The sequence below is a fragment of the Typopeltis vanoorti genome, chromosome 2 (genome assembly GCF_054136105.1).
Source record: "Typopeltis vanoorti isolate ZY-2024b chromosome 2, IOZ_Tvanoo_1.0, whole genome shotgun sequence".
Classification (NCBI taxonomy): domain Eukaryota; kingdom Metazoa; phylum Arthropoda; class Arachnida; order Uropygi; family Thelyphonidae; genus Typopeltis; species Typopeltis vanoorti.
The window spans coordinates 179,910,136-179,930,672 of NC_143550.1; the positions used below are offsets into that span (position 1 = coordinate 179,910,136).

The following is a 20,537-nucleotide window of genomic DNA, read 5'->3' on the forward strand; positions in this document are numbered from 1 at the left end:
AAATGATGTTCAAGAGCTGCTGCATAACCTGGACATCAATTCAGCAATAGTGCCAGGTGGGATATCAGCATGCATGCTAAATCAATCTTCAGTCAAAATGCCTTGGACATATTTGTATAACTTGTGTCTCAGCTCAGGAAAGAATGTACGATAGATCAGTTGTACAAAAAATTGGTAAGAACTTGCATACAGAAATGATTTGTTAAGCTTATACCTTGCAAAGAACAGCACAGGTTGAATAAAGGGAAGTTTTATTTTAGCAATTTGCTAATATTTTATAATGTTATGGCTGATTTGTAGGGGATGGATGGAGTATGATATTGTTAGACTTTGCTAACAATATCATACTCCATCCATTTTTTTTTAAAGGCTGTTGCATAAACTGGAGAATATGGGATTGGAATATACATTATTGATTTGGGTAAGTGGGTGGCTAATGGATAGGTATCAGAAAGTGGTGGGTGTGAATCGAATCTACCAGATTTAAGGTGACTAGTGGTATACTCTAGGGTTACTATACATTAATGGTATTGGGAAAGACTTGACAGCAGATGTTCATTTGCTTGCTAATGATGCAACGACAGGCAGAGCAATAAAGGATGCTATTGATATACTGCATTTACAGAATGATTTGAATACGTTGGAACAGTGGGCAAATGCTAATTGCACTCAATTCAATGTTAGTAAGTAGAAAGTGTATGCATTTTGGGATGATGAGATTTCCAAAGGCATATTATACTGGTGGAACTATGTTACCTGAAATTCAAGACACTATGCATCTTGCAGTTATGGTGGACAGGAAACTGAAAATCAAAGATAACAATGTAAGAATTGAAAATACAGTAGTCCCACCTTGTCTGCAGTTTCAGCTACCCACAGTCAACCTGGTCCAATAAATGGAAAATTTCAGAAATAAACAATTCATAAGTTTTAAATTGTGCACTGTTTTAAGTAGCATGATGAAATCTCACGGTGTCCTATCTGGGACGTGAATAATCCCTTTGTCCAATGCATTCACACAGTACTGTATATGCTACCCATCCGCTAGTCACTTAGTATTATTAATACTAAGTGACTAGAGTCAATTAGTCATTTAATATTTTTGGAAGTAGCCATCTGAAAATATTAAATGGAAAAGTCTAGAAATAAACAATTCATAAGTTTTAAATTGCACACTGTTCTGAATAGTTCTCGGTTATCAGATCGACTGTTGCAGTATTGCAGTGCTTGTGTTGAAGTAACCCTTATTTTACTTAATGGCCTCAAAGCACAAGAGTAGCAATGCTGGCAATTTGAATATGCCAAGGAGAAGCCATAAAGTGCTTCCTTTAAGTGAAACTTCTCAACTTCATGAGGAAAGAAAAAAAAAAAATCGTACTTTTTATACTTTGTGCCTTACCGTGCCTAATTTATAAATTAAACTTTATCATAGGTACGTATGTATAAGAAAAACATAGCACATATAGAGTTCAGTACTATCTGCAGATAAGGGGGGGGGAAGGAGCTACTGTACAACTGAAACAATAATTGCAATGTGAAAATGCATATTGACATGTAAGGATAAGGAAGTCATTTTACCTCTTGACAATGTCTTGATATGATGCATCTGGAAACTGTATAGATTTGGTCTCTTGAGTTCAGAGGGGGATCAAGAGGCTGTAGAAAGGATGCAAAGACAAAGATGATATTGAAATTAATGAATGTAGATTATGAGATCAGATTGAGTGTATGTATAATAAATTTAGTTTAATCCTTTATCCAAGTGTGAGCAAACAAAGTTTGCACCTGAAAGTATCTTCAGGACTGGGTTAAGGTGATACAACACCAACACAACAGTGTATGTGTGGACTTCAGACACTGGTGCACAGGAGAAAGAGAGGTAATAGAGGTCTATAAATTTCTGAATGGGTTTACAGAATATTGTCTGATGAATTTTTTCAGTATATAAAAGTATAGAGAAGACAAGGGGAAATTCATTGAAGTTAAATTTGTGTGCAGTGGACAAGTGGAACAGCATCTGTAGAAGTAGTTAATTAATCCAGTGTGAGTTTAAAAGGAAGTATGACAGCTACTAGTGTGGGTGACAGACTTCCTCAATAAGTCCTCTGATGATAATAATATTATCTATGGTCTCAAAAATTATTGAATCATTAAAAAAAAAAACTATCCAAATTCCATTCCACATCCTTTTAAGTGCTCAGTACAGATTACCAGATGTTCAGGTTTCAGTAATCTGTGTCTTATATACATGTTTCTAAGCAGACCAAGTGCAACACTGAACAATGTCTACAAAAAGCCATGCTATGTATTTTGGAGAGAAAATTATGAAATGCCAGAAGTCAGGCATTTATTTTTTCTCCAATATCTTACAAAGACAGCTGGTCAGAATGATAGACAGGTGATTATCTGCTTATGTTGGATCTCTTCCTGGTTATGGAAAGGCAATGATAACTACTGATGCCAATCATCTGAAAACACTTTCTCTGTAAGTATTTTGTGGTATAGGAAGAGAAAGATCTCTATACAAGATAATGGGAAGATGTTTGATCATCTCATAATGGATGTGAATCATGAACTATAGCAATGGACTGAGAGAGTAAAAAAGCCCTTTTTAGTTCTTTAACTGGCTGACTGCAGGACTCTACCCAACTAGAAGAAAAATTTAGCTGCTGTTTTTCTTGTTGCTCTTTCAATATTAAAAATTTAGGAGAATATGACGTCGTTGCTGAGATATGAGCAAAATTTTCTCCCAGTATCTCAATGGATTTCGGTTCAGCAACAACATCCATTATTTGGCAACATAGACAAACAGTATGTTCTATATCTTTTATTTTTCAGATTTTTCCCCATATGATGTTTGCTCTGATTAATAGATGACAAAATCAGATCCAAGATTGCTTTTGACTCTGGGATCTAACATGACATACTTCCAGTTCTGGCCTGAGCATGTATGAAAGCAATGAGATCTGATGCAGTAAAATATCTACAAAATATACCCCAAGTTCTCTCTTGATCTTTTTTGGCTGCTAGGGACTGTGGAGTATATGGAGTTGGAGGGAAGGAGGAAAAGAGGAAGGCCCAAGCTCAGGTGGAGGGATAAGGTGACAGAGGATCTTAGGGGGAAAGGATGGAGTCCAAAGGATGCCCTGGACCAGAGAACTTGGAAGAGGAAGGTTAAAGATCAGTGCGCTGATCCCATTTAGCATGGGATAAAGCATAGTGAAAGAAGAAGAAGAAGGATGGTCAGTGCCCACTTATTCCTTTTTTTTTTCTTCGCTATGCCTTATCCCGTGTTAAACGGGGTCGGCGTTCCCATCTTTAATCTTCTTCTTCCAGATTCTCCGGTCCAGGGCATCTTCCCGACTCTATCCATTCTCCCTAAGATCCTCTGTCACCTTATCCCTCCATTTGAGTTTGGGCCTGCCTCTTTTCCTCCACTCGTTTACCAACATACTCCTCACTCCTCTCTACATGACCGAACCACCTCAGCCTACTTTCTTGTACCCTCTTACCGATCGGCCCACCTTGACCATCCCTCTGGTGTAGTCCTTCCTTATCCTGTTCTTCTTCTTCGTCACACCACTTATCCATCTCAACATCCGCACCTCTGTCACCTCCATCTTCCTCTCCTGTGCTTTTGTTATAGGCCACGTCTCCACACCATGGAGCATCGCCGGCCTCACCACCATATTATACAGCTTTCCTTTCATCTTACAACTCACTCTCTTGTCGCACAGGACCCCGCTCATCTTCCTCCAGTTCATCCAGCCACATGTTATTCGGTGCTGTATTTCCTCATCCAGGTCACCATTCCTCTCAATGACCGACCAGAGGTACTTGAATTTCTTCCCTGAAATTAACCTTTCACCCTGGAGTCGTCTGATCATATCTTCATCACTCCCACTGACATATATTCAGTCTTTACCCGGTTAATTTTCATGCCTCTCTCCTCCAATACCTTTCTCCACTCTTCCAGGGTCTTTTCAAGCTTCTCTCGAGATGACTGGCAGAGAACAATATCATCGGCAAACATGATGCTCCGTGGTGCCTCCTTCTTGACGTCCTCCACTAGTACATCCATGACCAGATCAAAGAGGTAGGGGCTCAGAGCTGATCCCTGATGGAGCCCTATGACAATGGGGAACCCCTCTGTCATGCCAACACCAGACCTGACCTGAGTTTTCACTCTCTCATACATCTCCTTCACCAACCTCACGTACTTTTCTGACACCCCCCCTTCTTCCTCATACACCTCTATACCTCCTGCCTGGCCACTCTGTCGTACGCCTTTTCCAGGTCTATAAACACCATGTGTAGTTCCGCCTGCATCTCCCTATATTTATCCATCAATTGCCTTAGCGCAAATATTGCATCTGTTGTCCCTCTTCCTAGCATAAATTCAAACTGCTCCTCACCAATTTTTGTTTCCTGCCGTATCCTTCTTTCAATTCTCTTTCCCATATCTTCAACGTGTGTGACATCAGTTTGATCCCTCTATAGTTGCCACAATCTTGAACATCTCCTTTTCCCCCTTGTAAATTGGGACGAGAATGCTTTACCTCCATTCCTCTGGTATCTTTTCCTGTTGGGCTATTTTCCTCATCAGATCCCATAACATGTCTACACCCTGACTGTCCAAGCTTCTCCAGTGTTACATCTCTGTATTTTCGTTTCTTTATTAGAGTACATATTTAGTATGATCCAATTTTGATTCAGTTCTCTCTATATCCTTCTACCTTAATTTTATATCTTTCTCCTTAATATATAACCCGGTTTGGCTCCTAGGGATATTTCCTCTTCAGAAACTGGCAAATTTATATTTTAACTGTGCCAGCCAGCTTCCTATAACAAGAATATAATTCAAGCTCAGGGAAATATTCCTAGGTTTTAGGCATATACGTTAATCTAGAATTCACATGCAAGTATATAGATCTCGGTACCTTGCAGTCGTGACCTAAGATCTAATCGCAATTATATAATTATCTAAACTCCTTCCTGCTATTTGGTTCTATTTTCACAAGTGGTAGTTTGACACCTCGAATTCAGGCAAGACTCAGGTACATTAAATCTTGTATTAAGTTATCAAACTTCTGAATTGCTTTGCTAGCTAAGTGAATGTCTTATGCTAAGCTATACAAACTGTTCAATACTAATCTAACCTTCTTACATAAACTGACATGCAAAATTATGTAATACAAATGGATAATTAAACAATGTCGAGTTCCTTCATTCACATTTACTTTAAATAGATATTTCACAACTCATTTCTCTCTAAGTTAAATTTACTCAATTAACAAAGGGTTTTCACTACTTCAATCATATACAAGTTAGAGATTTATCCTATACAATTCTTTGTCTAATAGAATTGGCTGTATTAATTACTCTATTTTGTCAAAGTGCTCTAAACTGTCTGCAGTCTTGTTTTATCAAGACACAAATTCTACCTTCAAACAATCTCAAGATATAAAACAAAAGGATCTTTACTTTACCAAGTTCCTCCGAAGGTCTATTAGCTGCCACGTTGCTCGGGTCATCCTTCGTCTTGGCTGGTTCTGGGTCAGGTCTCGTGACTGAGTTGTTCCATTCTCTGCTACCAGACACAAATCAAGAAATCGCTGGAACTACGAGCCTTCTCCGCTCGTTCGGGTGGGTCATTCAGCGTTTGGCACCATTCTGCACGAGCTGTTGATTCTCGTACAGGTCTCCGCGGAATACCTCTCGGCGCAAGTCATGAATATGGCCGGCTGTCCGTCGACATAGCACCCTCGGCTTGTCCTATCTCCGATCACTCATCGAGAGTCCCTAATCTCCAAAATCCCGGAAGAAATAAGACTAGAGCTTGGCACGTATTGCCTTAAATATTCTTTCTCAGTGCCCTCTTTTTCTGTATTGTTTTTTCGCACGATCCATAACTTACATCGCCCTTAGGTTGATCCCTTGCTTTCCCTCCTTGCTATTAGTTGTTGTTTTCGAGGAAAGGCGCTTACATCAGCCTTCCCTGTGAACTGCAGCCTTCGGCGTTACGACAGGCACTTGCGGCTTAGACATGACCGTTGATCCTATTAGTCATTTCTTACCTGGCAACTTACGATTTTTTTGATAGTGCAATAATACATAAATTAAGCCATTATTCCTTTACATGAAATACTAATCTAACATAATTTTTGATTTTAGCTTTCCGTTTGACAATAAATAATTCCAATACATTACACATACCGATATACACTTTCACATACAACAACTTATCTGTTTCTCACCTTCCGCTGGTAAGCAGGTATTATGCAAATTTTTTTATTATTTTGTAAAGCTTACATGTTAGGTCTTGAATGAATAACTTGTCAAGAAGTTCTCCATTCAATATCAAACACCAGGTATCTGGTCTGCCCCCACAGCCTTTCCATTCTTCGTTTTTCTCAGTGCCCAATAGACTTCCTCTCTGCTTATGTACTGCACTGATCCCTCGTTTGCCTCTCAATCCTCACACCTCTCTCTTGGATTCTCCTCATTTAGCAGATTACGAAAAGATTCTTCCCATCTTCCTCTGATTTTGTCTTCCTCTTGTAGTACTACTCCTGTGCCGTCCTTTATCTGCTTGACTGATGTTATGTCTTTTGAGGCCTTATCTCTAGCTTTCGCTATTCTCAACAACTTAGCTTCACCACCGTTTCTCTCCAGTACTTCATAAACCTCTTCAACTGTCCTCGCCTTCGCCCTTGCCACAGCTCTCTTTGCACTTTTCTTTGTCAATCTATATGCCTCCTTGTCGGCTCTGGTTCCAGTCACGCCCCATTTTTTCTTTGCCTCTTTTCTTCTGCACATAATATAATCAATCTGACTCATCCTATCCCCACTCCTATAAGTTATCAGGTGTCCAACTATCTTCTTAAACCACGTGTTAGCTATAGCCAGGTCGAAGGCCACAGCATGCTCTACGATTCTTTTACCTTCTTCATTTCTTTCACCACTACTCCAACCCCCATGCACCCTTTCTTCACCACTTCGTTGCCTTCCTACATGCCCATTCAGGTCTGCCCCGACGATCACTCTCTCATCCACTTTTTCCTTTGTAAAAATGTTTAATACATCATCTGATGTGGCAGGATCATTTCATGAATACAGTTTATTTTCGATGGCTAGAGTTCTATCCTATTTTTGTGGATGTGCCTGGTGGTTCATCTTTTTGTGATATTCTTAACATTGTAAAATCGTGTATAGAAGGATTTTTATACAAAATTACCTTATATAGCGATTTTACTGGTAAACAAAATTCCCTAAAGTTAATAGAGATATTTTCATATTTTTTAATTTGGAAATAATTTTTGTATATTACTAAATATTGTCACCTCAAAGAGTTTTGTAAAAGAACAGAAAAATAAATGTAAGATTAATTGTGTCTTAAGAAACCTCTTAGTCACCAGTAATTCCAGACAGATTAAGGTATTAAATAATGACCTGGGGCAACTGCAAACCTCGAGGGTCAATAGTGCACAGAGGTTTCGCGATTAATTTGCACTGATCGACGAGGGTGACAGGTGCAAACCACCAAAGTACTGGGGGGGGGGGGGACAAGATGACATAGGCAAAAACGAAGGTCATCGGGACAATATAAATAGTAGTTCGCTACGTCGAAAAGGTGACTTGTCTTGCCTTTTTATTGGCGTTTGAGTATGTCTGGTCCCGTTCTCGGGTCAGTGAGAAGTTTCGACCTGAAGTTATGATTAAAGAAGGATTTCACAAGCTCCAGAAGAGTTACCCAAGTTCAATGCTAAAGTCGGACAGTAATAGAAGGAAGTGATTTCAGAGATCATTCAGAAAAGACCAGACATCTGTTCCAAGTAAGATCTTTCCTCTGTTTAGTCAGAAATAAGAAGATTGTGACACTGGCTTAATTAAGAGACTTGTTTTATAATGATACTTGAGGACTTTAGGCCTTATGCTGATATTTGAAGTATTTTGTTATATGTGAGAGAAGGTCTGGCTAAAATTTAAGGTGAAACATCGTGTATTTAATGTTATAGCTATTGCCTAAACCTGCAGAATGTTATGTAAAAATTGATCCGAGTATTATCAAATTTAACGAGAGAAAATTATAGACACGTGGTCTTACTAGAATTGATTATGATAAGGAACTAAATTGTAAAAGTAGTCATTAGTTGTGATTTGAAGCATTGAAGCTAATTTACTTAGTACTTAAAATCAACCCATTGTACATTTCATTGATGTTAAGTAAATTGCCTGATTTCTATTTCCAATGCACTACTCATAAATTCGAATCTGTGTGAGCCTTAAAGGTATTATTGTCATGACTGCATAACAGAAAATTTAAGTGCTAGATTTAATTAGAATTAAGAGAGAAACGTTCCATGTAGTTTATTGTGTGTTATTCTTTGGAGGGAGATTCACCTCCCACCCACGAATTTGGTGGTGCAGCTAGAAACTAAATAAATTTTCCAAATTCAGTTGAGAATAAACACCAGTAGGTCAGACAAAGAGATTGGCTCCAGCCAGAGACGATTCCTTTGTTCTGTAAATTTTGCACACGTGAGCTTTATTATTTGCGGCCATAGGTCAGATGTATAGTAAAGGTTAAGAAGAAAGGTTTAAATGAGATAACTATAGTTTTTACAAACGTGCAGAAGACAAGATATAATTGAAGACACTTGATAACATATTTTAATAAGATAATAAATAAAATAACTACATATTTAACAACATCATTTTCTTCACAAGTAGGTTCTCATCAAAAAGGATCATATTTGGAGCTGTTTCAGGAAACAATGTCTTGAAACTAATACACTCAAAAGAGAAGCACCCACGATCACAAAGTTCATGTATGGTGAAATAGACAAGTGTTTGAGATGATTTTGAGGTTTTCTTAGCTGTCATCTTCACAGTATAAGAAGGTTCGAGTACAGCTGTGGTGGCTAACTTCTTTTTTTGCATCCTGATATGTTATATTTTGTTCTGTTTTTATCTTTTGTATTTCACCCCCCCCCCCCTTCCACTGCTGATATGCATGGAAGTAAGCTGGATGATCTCCCTAACAGTTGACAGATTTAGCTTTCTTTGCAGAGCAAGATCTTTATTGTGGTCTTTACCGCCACATCGAGCACATGTAGTAGATGACAGGCAGTTGGGCACGTCCATATTCATGACATTTTAAAGCAGGGGATTAGGGATGTACAACCTAACAGGATAGTTGAGATAACCTGCATTTACAGATAATGGAGATTTAGATGTACAAAAAGTAAGGATGATCAGTTCCTAGTCAGAACAAAACATTTTTACATATCAGAATGCACTCCATACCTGTTACTCCTTGATCTTTAAGCATTAACCATATCTCTTCATCTTGAACATCAGGAAATCCCATTCTGATATCACTCCTCTAGAAGAGTTTAGTGTTTTATGAGGTGTTTCTATAATTGGTATTTTGTCCAGTGATGCTGATATGATGTTTCCAGAAGAATATCACCAGAACATAGTTTATTTGTTTTGGGAGATTCTCTTAGTTTTGTAAACTCAGGCAGGATCTCCTTAGTTCTGTAGGCCCTTTTGAATAAAGAAGAGTGATATTTTCTCCTACTATCTTTTCACCTGTTTCATGGATGATTAGAAACACTACTACATTTATACTGGTGTCATGTGGATTTTGTTTCTTACTTCTGTTATCAAATAATGCATTTACAGTACCAGTAGTTGGTTAGGACCTGAAATATTTGAGGATGAGAGGAGACCCACACATAGCTTTAAAGGAATGCAGAGAACTGACCAGGGCTTCTGACTTAATGTCCAATACTCACCTCCTTGTGAAGCACCCTGTTAGGTATCTTCCTGGATAACCAACAAACGAGGACAGACTCGGTAATTTGGGATGTCGACAACCAAATTGTATTCTTATTGGCTTAAACCTCAAATAAAATGATGGTGCAACATGACAGAATTTTATGCTGGCTGGGGCATCACCTTGTTAAACAATGGTCCCCGAATGTTTTTGCCCGGGAACCAGGGAGAAAGTCAGCTACTGGAACATACCTCCCAACTCAATATCACCAGAGATCATGATCAGTATTATAAACATAAGAAGTCTGAATGGCAAAAACATGGAGCTGGTTGAGGAATTGGATAAGTACCAGATCGACATAATAGGGGTGAATGAAACAAAAAAGACAAAAACTGGTAAGATCTTTCCGAACAATAAATACAAAATGTTATATTCAGGAAATGACAATCAAGGAAAAGAAGGAGTAGCTATAGTATTCAACACTAAATACAAGGCTAATCTTTTTAAATGGCGGGCAATATCAAAAGAGTGATGTGGACGAATATCAGAATGGGAAACTGGACAATGAGACTTATTTGTGACTATGGTCCCACAGAAGGATCTACTAAGGTAGAAGAGGAGAAATTTTTTGAGGCTTTAGAGAAAGCAACTGACACAATGAAAATTGAAAAGTTGGTCCTTGTTGGAGATCTAACTGGCAGACTAGGAAATGATTGTCAGACATACAAAAATATTTTGAGAAAATTTGGAGAAAAGAGCAAAGCTAATAATAATGCCAAATACCTGTTGGATTTCTGCTCAAGACATGAACTAATTATTACTAACATTATGTTCCAACATAAAAATATACACAAATTCACATGGAAAGAAGATGCAAGGAAAAAGAAAAGTCTCATTGATTATGTTACTGTTGATAGTGATGTTTTCTCACTGGTGTAGGACAAAGAGTATTTGAAATTAGAAGTGATCACCATTTAGTCTTGAGTAGGATAAAATTGAATTTCATATTGAAAAGAAGAACACGTAGGAAAGTTTTAAAGTGAATGAAAGTTGAGAAGCTCTCAAATATGAATGAACTGTAGACTAAAATACACAAATATTATTCAAGAAAAAAATGAAAGAGTTTGAGAACAGGAAACAAACTTTCAAGATTCAGTGGCAATCCCTGAAGAAAACATTAATTGATTCAATCAGAGAGGCAAGTGGTGAGGTTGTCTGTAAGGAGAGAAAAATCAGGACACAGGAAGTTAAAGAGGCAGTGAGGGAAAAGAAGAAAGCCTATTGAAAGTTCCTGGCAAATAAGTCAGCTTGTGCTCTTAGAGAATATAGAGACAAATGTAAGAAAGCTAAACACTGTGTAAAACTAGCTAAACAAAAGTCATGGGAAGACTTTGGTAAGAACATAGAAAATAAATATCAAGAAGGTGACAAAATATTCTGGAGGCTGTTGAAAAAGCTCTGAAATGGAGGAAAGAGTGCTGTACAAGGAATGAATTAAAGATGATAAAGGTGACATGAAAACTAGAAAAAAAAAATATCGTTGATGTATGGAGTAATTACTTCGAAAAAAACAAGCAGTGACAGTACAGTCATATCAAACACTCAACAGGCATGCAATCAGGAATACATATCCATACTTGAAGTAGAAAAAGCCATCAAAAGCCTAAAATATGGAAAGGCAGTAAGAGTAGACAATATTTGACCAGAAATACTGAAATATAGTGGTATAAAAGTCTTACAGTGGCTGCACTGCATAGTTCAGAAAGCCTGGACAGAGGGACAAATTCCGGATGATTGGAGTAGAGCTCTCATAGTACCCATATACAAGAAGGGAAATAAAACTGAATATGAGAATTACAGGTATTTCCCTACTGAGTGTTCCTGGTAAGATTTATGCAACTATACCTGAGAAACTGTTGAGAAGGATTGTGGAAGGGAAGCTTGTTCTTCACTAAGGTGGAACTTTATGAGAAACAGTTGAGAAATCATGGGAATATAACAAAGATCTGTATTTAAGTTTTGTAGATCTGGAAAGGCATAGGACAATGCACCAAGAGAAAAGCTATTCAAAATGCTACAGTTATATGATGTGAATGCGGCATCATATTAAGCAGTACTTAGTCTTTATTTGAGTTGTAAGTCAGCAGTTAGAATTTAAGGAAGCACAGGAAGATGGTTTTATATTAAATCTGGTGTTAGAACAAGAATGTACATTATTCCCTCTGTTATTCATTATTTATATGGATCACATTATGAAGGAAAGTGGTATTAAACCTGATATCAAAATTGGAGATGTTAATCTCAGCTCTTTTCTTTACATATGCAGATGATGCTATACTTCTAAATAAATCTGCTAAAGTCTGCAAGATTGCTTGACTAAATTGAATAACTGTTGTAATAGATTTGGTATGGCGGTCAGCAATAACAAGACAAAGACAATGAAAATAGGTAGTAAGATTGAAAATATCAACTGCATCGTGAATGGAAACCTATAGAACAAGTAGAGGATTTCAGCTGCTTACACACAATTTTTAGTAAAGAAGGTAAATTAAATATGGAAATAGACAGCAGAATCAACAAAGCCGGTATGGTAGGAAGTCAAGTGAATAAATTTATATCGAATAAGGGAGAAATTAGTCAAAACACTCAATTAGGTGTATTTAAGACAATGTTGAAACCAATTTTAATTTATGGATCTGAGAACTGGGTCAGAAATAAAGCACTTGATCAAAGACTAAAGACCACAGATATGACAGTCCTGAGAAAGATTAGGGCCAAGAACAGATTGCATCAATGGCAATATCATATTAAAAACAAGGATATTAGGAAAGAACTTGACTTCGTTAACATCCAGTCACTTAAACAGAATGGGAAAGGAAAGATTAGCAAAACAAGTGTTCTCTGCCAGGTTGGCAGGAAAAAGACACAGAGGAAGATCAAGATACAGGTGGATTGATACAGTAAAAAGTGCCTTAGACGACAGAAGTATAATAGCTGATAATGTTGATAGAGAGTTAGTACTGATGTTTTTCATGTAGTACTATCATAATATCCTGTACACCCCTCAAAGATACATGTCTGGAATTTGATGATGCTGAGTTCATGTTTAAGAGATTTTTTGTTCAGTGTAAGAGCTCCCTGCCCATTATGGATACATATACATGAATGCCCACTACCTAGCAAGAAATAAATGTCCTTGGAAGGAGAATGCGATGGTTACCACAGAAACTATACAAGCACAACAGTAAGCCTTGAGCCCATCTCTGGACTGTGGGGTAGGAGACTTAGTGCAATACTGTTGACCTTTAGAGGCAAACCCACTATCCAAATAATCATGACCAAGTCATCAATGAGCAACTATCTGGCTGAAGCAGAGGCCAAAGTAGTGCAAGATTACCAGGATCTCCCATTTCAAATGTCTCTATGGGTTGCATTGCAAGAAAAAACACATGGCAGAAGGCAACAGATCCCTCTAATGGTGTTTTGGAAGACAGGATAATAAAACAAGATTCAGGAGAAGTACAGCAAAGAACACAAGAAGAAAAGCAAAAGAAAAAGAGGAAGAATGAAAAGGGCCAGTACCATCACCAGTAAGTCCCCACCATCCCCACAAAAATATGCCCTACATAGAGGGGATGGTAAAAGGATGAGAATAAATTTACATATTCACTAAGAGAGAAATTTGTCAATATACTTAACCAGCCACATAAGACAGAGGTGAAAACCAATTTTAACTTATAGAATGGCCAAATGGTTAGGAGTAAACCACTTGATCAAAGACTAGAGAGAGTTTTTAGAAAAATTAGTTGTGAACGGCATCTTGCCGTTCACAACTAATATCAATGGCAGAATCATATCAAAAATGAAAAAGATATCAAAAGGAACTTTATCTTTTTACTATTCAGGAATGCATGAGCTCTGAGATGTAGTTATGAATGAGAGTTAATCTGGTTAAATTTCTCTGGAGTCAAGAATTATTGCAACTCTTAATGGAGATAATGGAAAATTTGCACTTTTTTTATCCACAATACTTCACTTGCATTATGGCAGGTAGGACTTATTGTATACTACTCTCCTATGCACCTTATGTCTCAACTTATGGAGATTTGTATACTGGTGTCCGAAAGCAACAGGAAAAGTTCATTTTTACATATATATGAAAAAATGTTCATAACTACAGCTAAATGTGGTCAAAATTTATTGCCAGCATACTAATAAATTACATTACACAAAAAATGTATTATAAATTTTGTACAAATTAAATTGCAATACATTTTTGGCAAAAGTTACAAATTTCCAAAGGATGTAGTTAAGTAATAATGTACAGTGCTTATAGAAAACTATACAGAGAGAAACATTTCAGTATGGAATATGTCCACCCCAAACTGTGATGCAGCTCTCACAATGTCAACCATGCTTAACACCAAGTGAGTTCCTGAGGCAAACTTGTCCATTTCTCCTTCAGAGAAAAAATAAGGCCATGTTTGTTTTCGGAAGGGAAATTTTGAGCAGCAACAAATCTCCCTGTTGCATCCCAAACTTGTTCTCTGTGGTTACGATCTGGGGAGCGTGCTGACCATTCAGTTCAATTAATACCCTCGGTCTCCAGAAGTATCTCCACTGCTTGTGTAAGATGTCGTCTGTCATGCATAAAAATGAATTCTTTGCCTACCACACCATGGAACAATCAAACATGATGTTGAAGAACTTCATTGCAATATTGTTCACCATAGTCCCTTTTTCCAGTGTTTGTAGCTCAGCATGTCCATTAAGCATAATGTCTCCCCACACCCTGACCCCAGCACTGCTGTATATATCCCTTTTGAGAACATTCTCGTGATGGTAAGCAACACCACTTTCACATCAAATCAAATGTTATCTAGAATCGGAGGAAAGCCTAAAAAGACTCTCATCTGTGAAGAGTCATTAGTCCATTGGCGTCCTGTCCAATTTTGGATACAACACCACTGAAAACATGCCCTAAGATGAGCTGTGAATAAAGGGATACAGACTACAGGCTGACCTGTTATGGTGTGCTGATCACATTTTGCTATTTTATTACTGATTTAGTCTAATTATCCTTACTAGACCTCTACATTTGTAAATCTTCTTGCCTAAAACCTCCTTTAAATATCTGTGGATTCAGTGTACTATACTCAAGCCGCTTCCTCAGTAGTCATTCACTATGTGCTTTGGAAATGCAAAAAATGTATCTTCACCCTTCCCTTCCTCTTATTCAACTTCAAAGATGGCTTCGGGTTGGATAATCTCTTCTGTATTGCTAGGATGAAAGTCCATCCCAAATTTATACATTACTATCATATCATCACTTTCATGCTTCTGCCTCTACAGATCATATCCCCCCCCCCCCCCCCAATCTGTCTTATCATAGCTAACATTTCCAAGTCCTTTAATGGCTGTTCTCTATAGATTCATTTCATTATTCTGAAAACCAAGTGACCAAATATCACTAAGATTTTGAACAGTAATCTCTTTATCTTTATTGTCAATGTTGTCCTCCTCCTCATCCTTGTAGTAATCCATTGAGTTATTCTCAGTTGTCTGCATCCCATAATTGCAATTTTTTGTCCACTTCAGCTCATGTAACTGCTTCATACAAACAGAATACATAGCATTCCATTATAGTCTTATAAAACTGTAAAACTTGTTTAAGTTTGTAAGACAACAATGTTTACACTTATAGTTATACTGCACTCCTATTTAGCCTAGCAACACTTTTCATATTGCCATCATTTGTAAAGAGTTGAATATTCTTCTCTAAACTACTCACAGCAACATGTTATCTTTTTCTTCTGGAATATCTATCACATAGTAATCCATGCAGATACATCACCATGTATGATAAGGCAAATGGAGATTGTTCAGAATCTTGGTATATTTTATGAGTCCTCAGACTTAATAAAGCAAGAAGGTAATAAAGAATTCCCTTCTAGTTTATTGAGTCTGAAGACTTAACTCAACAGCCACATTTCATTTTTAGAGTCCTTGAATGGCTGTTGTCATAGCTCAGTTAGCATGGATGATACCCTCTGGTTAGAAAGACCTGGGAACGATCGTGTCTAGGACATGAAGAACCTTTATCAGGGCTTCAAATGAAGGTGAATTAGCCAGTCTCACAGTTTTTGTTTTTAATTTTTTTAAAACATATGGAGGTGAAAAGATTTTTTTTCCTCCTCAAAACTTCAGTTTTTCATCCCACAAAAGAGGTAACCCATCCAGAAGAACACACACACAATGTATGCAAAGACAGAAGAAAATGCAGATAGGATTAACCTTCCAATAACAAGCAATATCACTTTTCTAATAAGCCAAGTTACTTGATCATGCTAGGCCTTAACACAAATGAAAGATGAAATGATGGAAAAAAATTTTCATCAAGCATTTCCAAATGGTTCTTCAAGAGGAATAATTTCTAAGAACAATACAAAAAATATAAATACTTCTGCTTATTAAAGTGCCTGTCCTAATTTTCATATCCAAACATTTTTTCTTTCAGATCACTTTTTAAAAATAATTTGGTTACAATTTACAAAATCAATAAATTCCACTTTTCACCATGAAATTCACTTTCTTTTCAAATCATGACTATTTTAGCACTCTGAAGTAATTCAACATTCAAAATTTCCACAATATAAAATTTCACCCATTTAGCTGAAGAACCCAGCAACTGTGTTACCACTTTATTTTTAAATCATAATGGTAGTTTCAAATAGTGTTTTTATGTATGAATTGGCAGAAGTAAGACCGTTATAAATTCAATAACTTGGAGAATTATTTTAGAAAGTTAATAATAATATAAATTTAATTATATAATATAAGCATAACATTTTATATATCCCTTGAGGGTAGTTATCTGGAATTTATGATGACAGTTAGGATAAGTTACATCTACTCTCTAAGGGAATAAAATCATATTAGAGATTTATTTATTTCAAAAATAAACTTTATATATGATATTAATATGTGCAGGGCCATCGCTAGATTAGATCGCACCCTGACAAACAATTAAATATAGCCCCTGATGGATTATAAGACAAAAATATAAGAAAATCTCCAATTTCCATTAATAAAAACAAAATAATGCAACATTCATGCAAAACGATTACAAAATAATATTAATTAAATGTTTACTCTACGGGAATATCGCACAATAAAACTGTTCATAAGCTCTTCAAAATTTAAATTATAAGCTATGTCCGCCTCTATTGATATAGTTGCTAGATCAGCCAATCTTTCTTGGGTCATTGCTGTTCGCAAATAATTTTTAATCAGCTTAAGCATGGAAAAACTTTTCTGTATTTGCTATGCTAACAGGAATGGTTAACATAGCAACGGTGCCTACCGCAATATGGCTGAACGAACTCCCTTATTAAGCTGTGCCGTGAGGCAGGCTGCCTCTATACTACACCCTGTCGACGATACTGCATATGTGTCTTTTGCATTAATTTCAGAAATCCTGAAATTACTTATCTTTACTGATGAAAAGATAAATAATGTAACAAACAAAAACTGCAGGATACAAAACATCTAAAATATTCTGATTATTATATTCTTTTGGATAAAAGTATTATAAAATAAAACTAAATACCTGGCCAGAAGGAGGTGGTGGAGGTGGAAAAACAATTCCTGGTTGTGGATACATTAATGGTCCTTGTTCAGGAAATTGCATCCCAGAATTTGGCACAGGTAATGGTGGTGGTGGACCAGACATGGTAGAAGCAAGAGGTGGTGGCATACGCTGTGGTTCTATAAAAGTTGGAGTTGGCAAAAGTGGGGCCCTTACAGGTGGAGGAGCAGCAGCAGCAGGTGAACTGGTATCATTTGGTAATGGAATTGTATGAGGGGAAGGAGTCATGTTTTCCCCTGTCATCTGCTGTTCTGAAATATAGAGCAATGAATGCAATTAAACATATGATGGTAAGCACTTATACACTCTAAATTCAGAAGTACGAAATGGTCTTAACACTGACATTGCTATCCAGATGACTAGCAAAAATTAAATTGTACTAGACAAAAATTATCCACGGAGTTCTGTACAACTGAAATACTAGTCTGTATTTGAGTTGTAAGTTGGCAGTCAACATTGAAAGAGGTACAGGAAGACAGTTTAATATAAAATCAAGTGTAAGATAAAGGTGCATACTATCACCACTTTTATTCATCATTTTCATGGATTACATTATGAAGTGACTTAGATGTGATATCAAAAGAGGATGTTATTCTAAGCTCTTTATTTTATGCAGATAATGTTATATTCTCCAATATACCCTGTACAAGACAGAAAAATCAGAACTCCATGGCAAAATTAGGAAGTTAAAGGGACAGTCACAGAAAAGAAGAGAGCACATTGAAAGTTCCTGGTGATATCACCTTGTACTCTTAGGAAATACAGAGAAAAACATAAGAAAGCAAAGAATTGTGTAAAGTTAGCTAAATAAAAGTCATGGGAAGAATTTAGTAAGAACATAGAAAATAAATATCAGGAAGGTGGTAAAATATTCTGGAGGTTATTGAAAAAGCTCAGAAACAGAGGAAAGAGTGATGTACAAGGAATGAATTAGTGATGATAAAGGTGACATGAAAACTGAGGATATTCTTGACATATGGAGAATTATTATTTCAAAAGATTACTAAATGAAACAAGCAGTGACAGCATGGTGGTAGAAAACACTCGATAGGAATGGTATCTGAAATGTGGAAAGACATGGAGTAGATTATATTCAACCCATGACTGGAATAAAGCTGAATGTGAGAATTACAGAGGAATTTCTTTACTGAATATTTCTGGTAAGATTTATGCAAGTATTCTTGAGAAACAGCCAAGAAAAATTGTAGAGGAGAAGCTTGGAGAAATAAGCTGGGTTTAGGCCAAACAGAGTTGTAAGCATCAGATTTTCACTTTTAGACATATAGTTGAGAAATGGAATATAACAAGGATCTGTATTTAAGTTTTGTAGGTTTGGAAAAGACATATGACAAGATGCCAAGAGAAAAGCTGTTCAAAATGCTATAGTTATAAGGCATGAATGGGACATTATATCAAGTATAGTCTTTATTTGAGTTGTAAGTCAGCAGTTAGAAATGAAGGAAGTTCAGGAAGATGGTTTAATGTAAAATCTGGTGTGACACAAGGATATAGATTATCCCCTCCATTATTCATTATCTACATAGATCATATTATGAAAGATAGCAGTATTAAACTTGATATCAAAGGAGATGTTAATCTCAGTTCTTTACTTTATGCAAATGATGTTATAGTTTTAAATAAATCTAGTATAGGTCTGCAAGATTCCCTGACTAAATAAATTGAATAACTGCTGTAATAAATTTGGTATGAAAATCAGCAGCAACTGCATAATGAATGGAGAACCTATAGAACAAGTAAAACTTTTCAGCTAGTTAGGCACAATTTTTAATGAAGAAGTAAATTAAATATGGAAATAGACAACAGAATCGACAAAGCTGGTATGGGAGGAAAGCAACTGAATAGATTTATACAGATAAGAAAGAAATTAGTCAAAACACTAAATTAGCTGTACACAAGACAGTATATTCAAGCCAATTTTAACTTATGGATCTTATAGCTGGGTTAGAAATAAAACACTTGACCAAAGATGAGAGTCCTGAGAAAGATGATAGGTGTGAACAGATGGCATCAATGGCAATATCATATTAAAAACAAGGACATTAGGAAAGAAGTTGACACTGTTAGCATACAAGAATGTGTTAGCAGAGCCAATCTCAGATGGTATGGCCACTTAAACAGAATAAGAGAGGAAAGATTAGCTAAAGAAGTGTTTTTGCCAGGATGGCAGGAAAAAGACCGAGAGGAAGACAAAGATATAAATGAAATGACAGAATAAAAAGTGCCTCAGAAGCCAGAAATATAAGATCTGATAATATTGGAATGTTGACAGATAACAAGCTAATCTGGAGAAAAATTGTTGATAGGATATTTCTAATGATGTAACTTTTCAAGTAATACTATCATAAGATCCTGTACACCCCCCCCCCCCCGAGAGTTATATGTCAGGAATTTGATGATAATCCTGTACAGAAACTGCTGGATTTCTTTATTAACTGCTTTAAAAAATTTAGTATAAAAATCAGCAATAAAAAGATCAAGACTTAAAAAAAAAAGCACAGTTGCATTTTGCGAAGCCAAATATGGTCAATTAAAGATTGCAAATTAGAAAAAATTAATCATCTTAAGGAAAGCTGTTTAATTTTTGATTTCGGTGAGTTATTTTTTCAGTCATATTAAATTCCTATATTATCATTAATTGAGCTAATTCACCTGAAGACACACTCACATCATCCAATAGTATCCCACTCCATATAACCACCTCACTTCACCATACCTTCCTTAGATGGAAGAAGAAAAAGTTTTTTTTAATATTTTTCCTGGCATCCTATTAATCATGATCATGCAACCATTTTTTATTCAGAAGACCAACAAAATTTTCACAATTTTAAAATTAAATCACTGCTTATTTCCAGATAGTCCAAATACTTGCTTTAGGTATCCTAAGCATATTTTCACTATTTTGTATTCTGCCTTGTAAGCCATACGCAGATGAATCCAAAAGCCTGCTTTTTTTGTATATCCCTGATAACTTTGATAATAAAGCCTTTCTTCAATGACAAAATGTGCACAAAAAAAAAACAAAAAAAAACTGATTTATCTAGATAGAACTTCCTAAAAGATGTGAAGTAAGCAAATTACATATTG

The 20,537-nt window shown here is 36.4% G+C and overlaps 1 protein-coding gene across 2 annotated transcripts in view; it reads right to left on the minus strand.

Moving 5' to 3' along the window:
* Set2 (SET domain containing 2) overlaps positions 1-20,537 on the minus strand; it is a 552,532-nt gene that overhangs the window by 89,967 nt on the left and 442,028 nt on the right. For both annotated transcript variants that reach the window (XM_090414077.1, XM_090414085.1), the window contains one exon: positions 17,394-17,683. In XM_090414077.1, the coding sequence (XP_090270203.1) occupies positions 17,394-17,683 (290 nt within the window). The remainder of the gene's footprint in view (positions 1-17,393; positions 17,684-20,537) is intronic.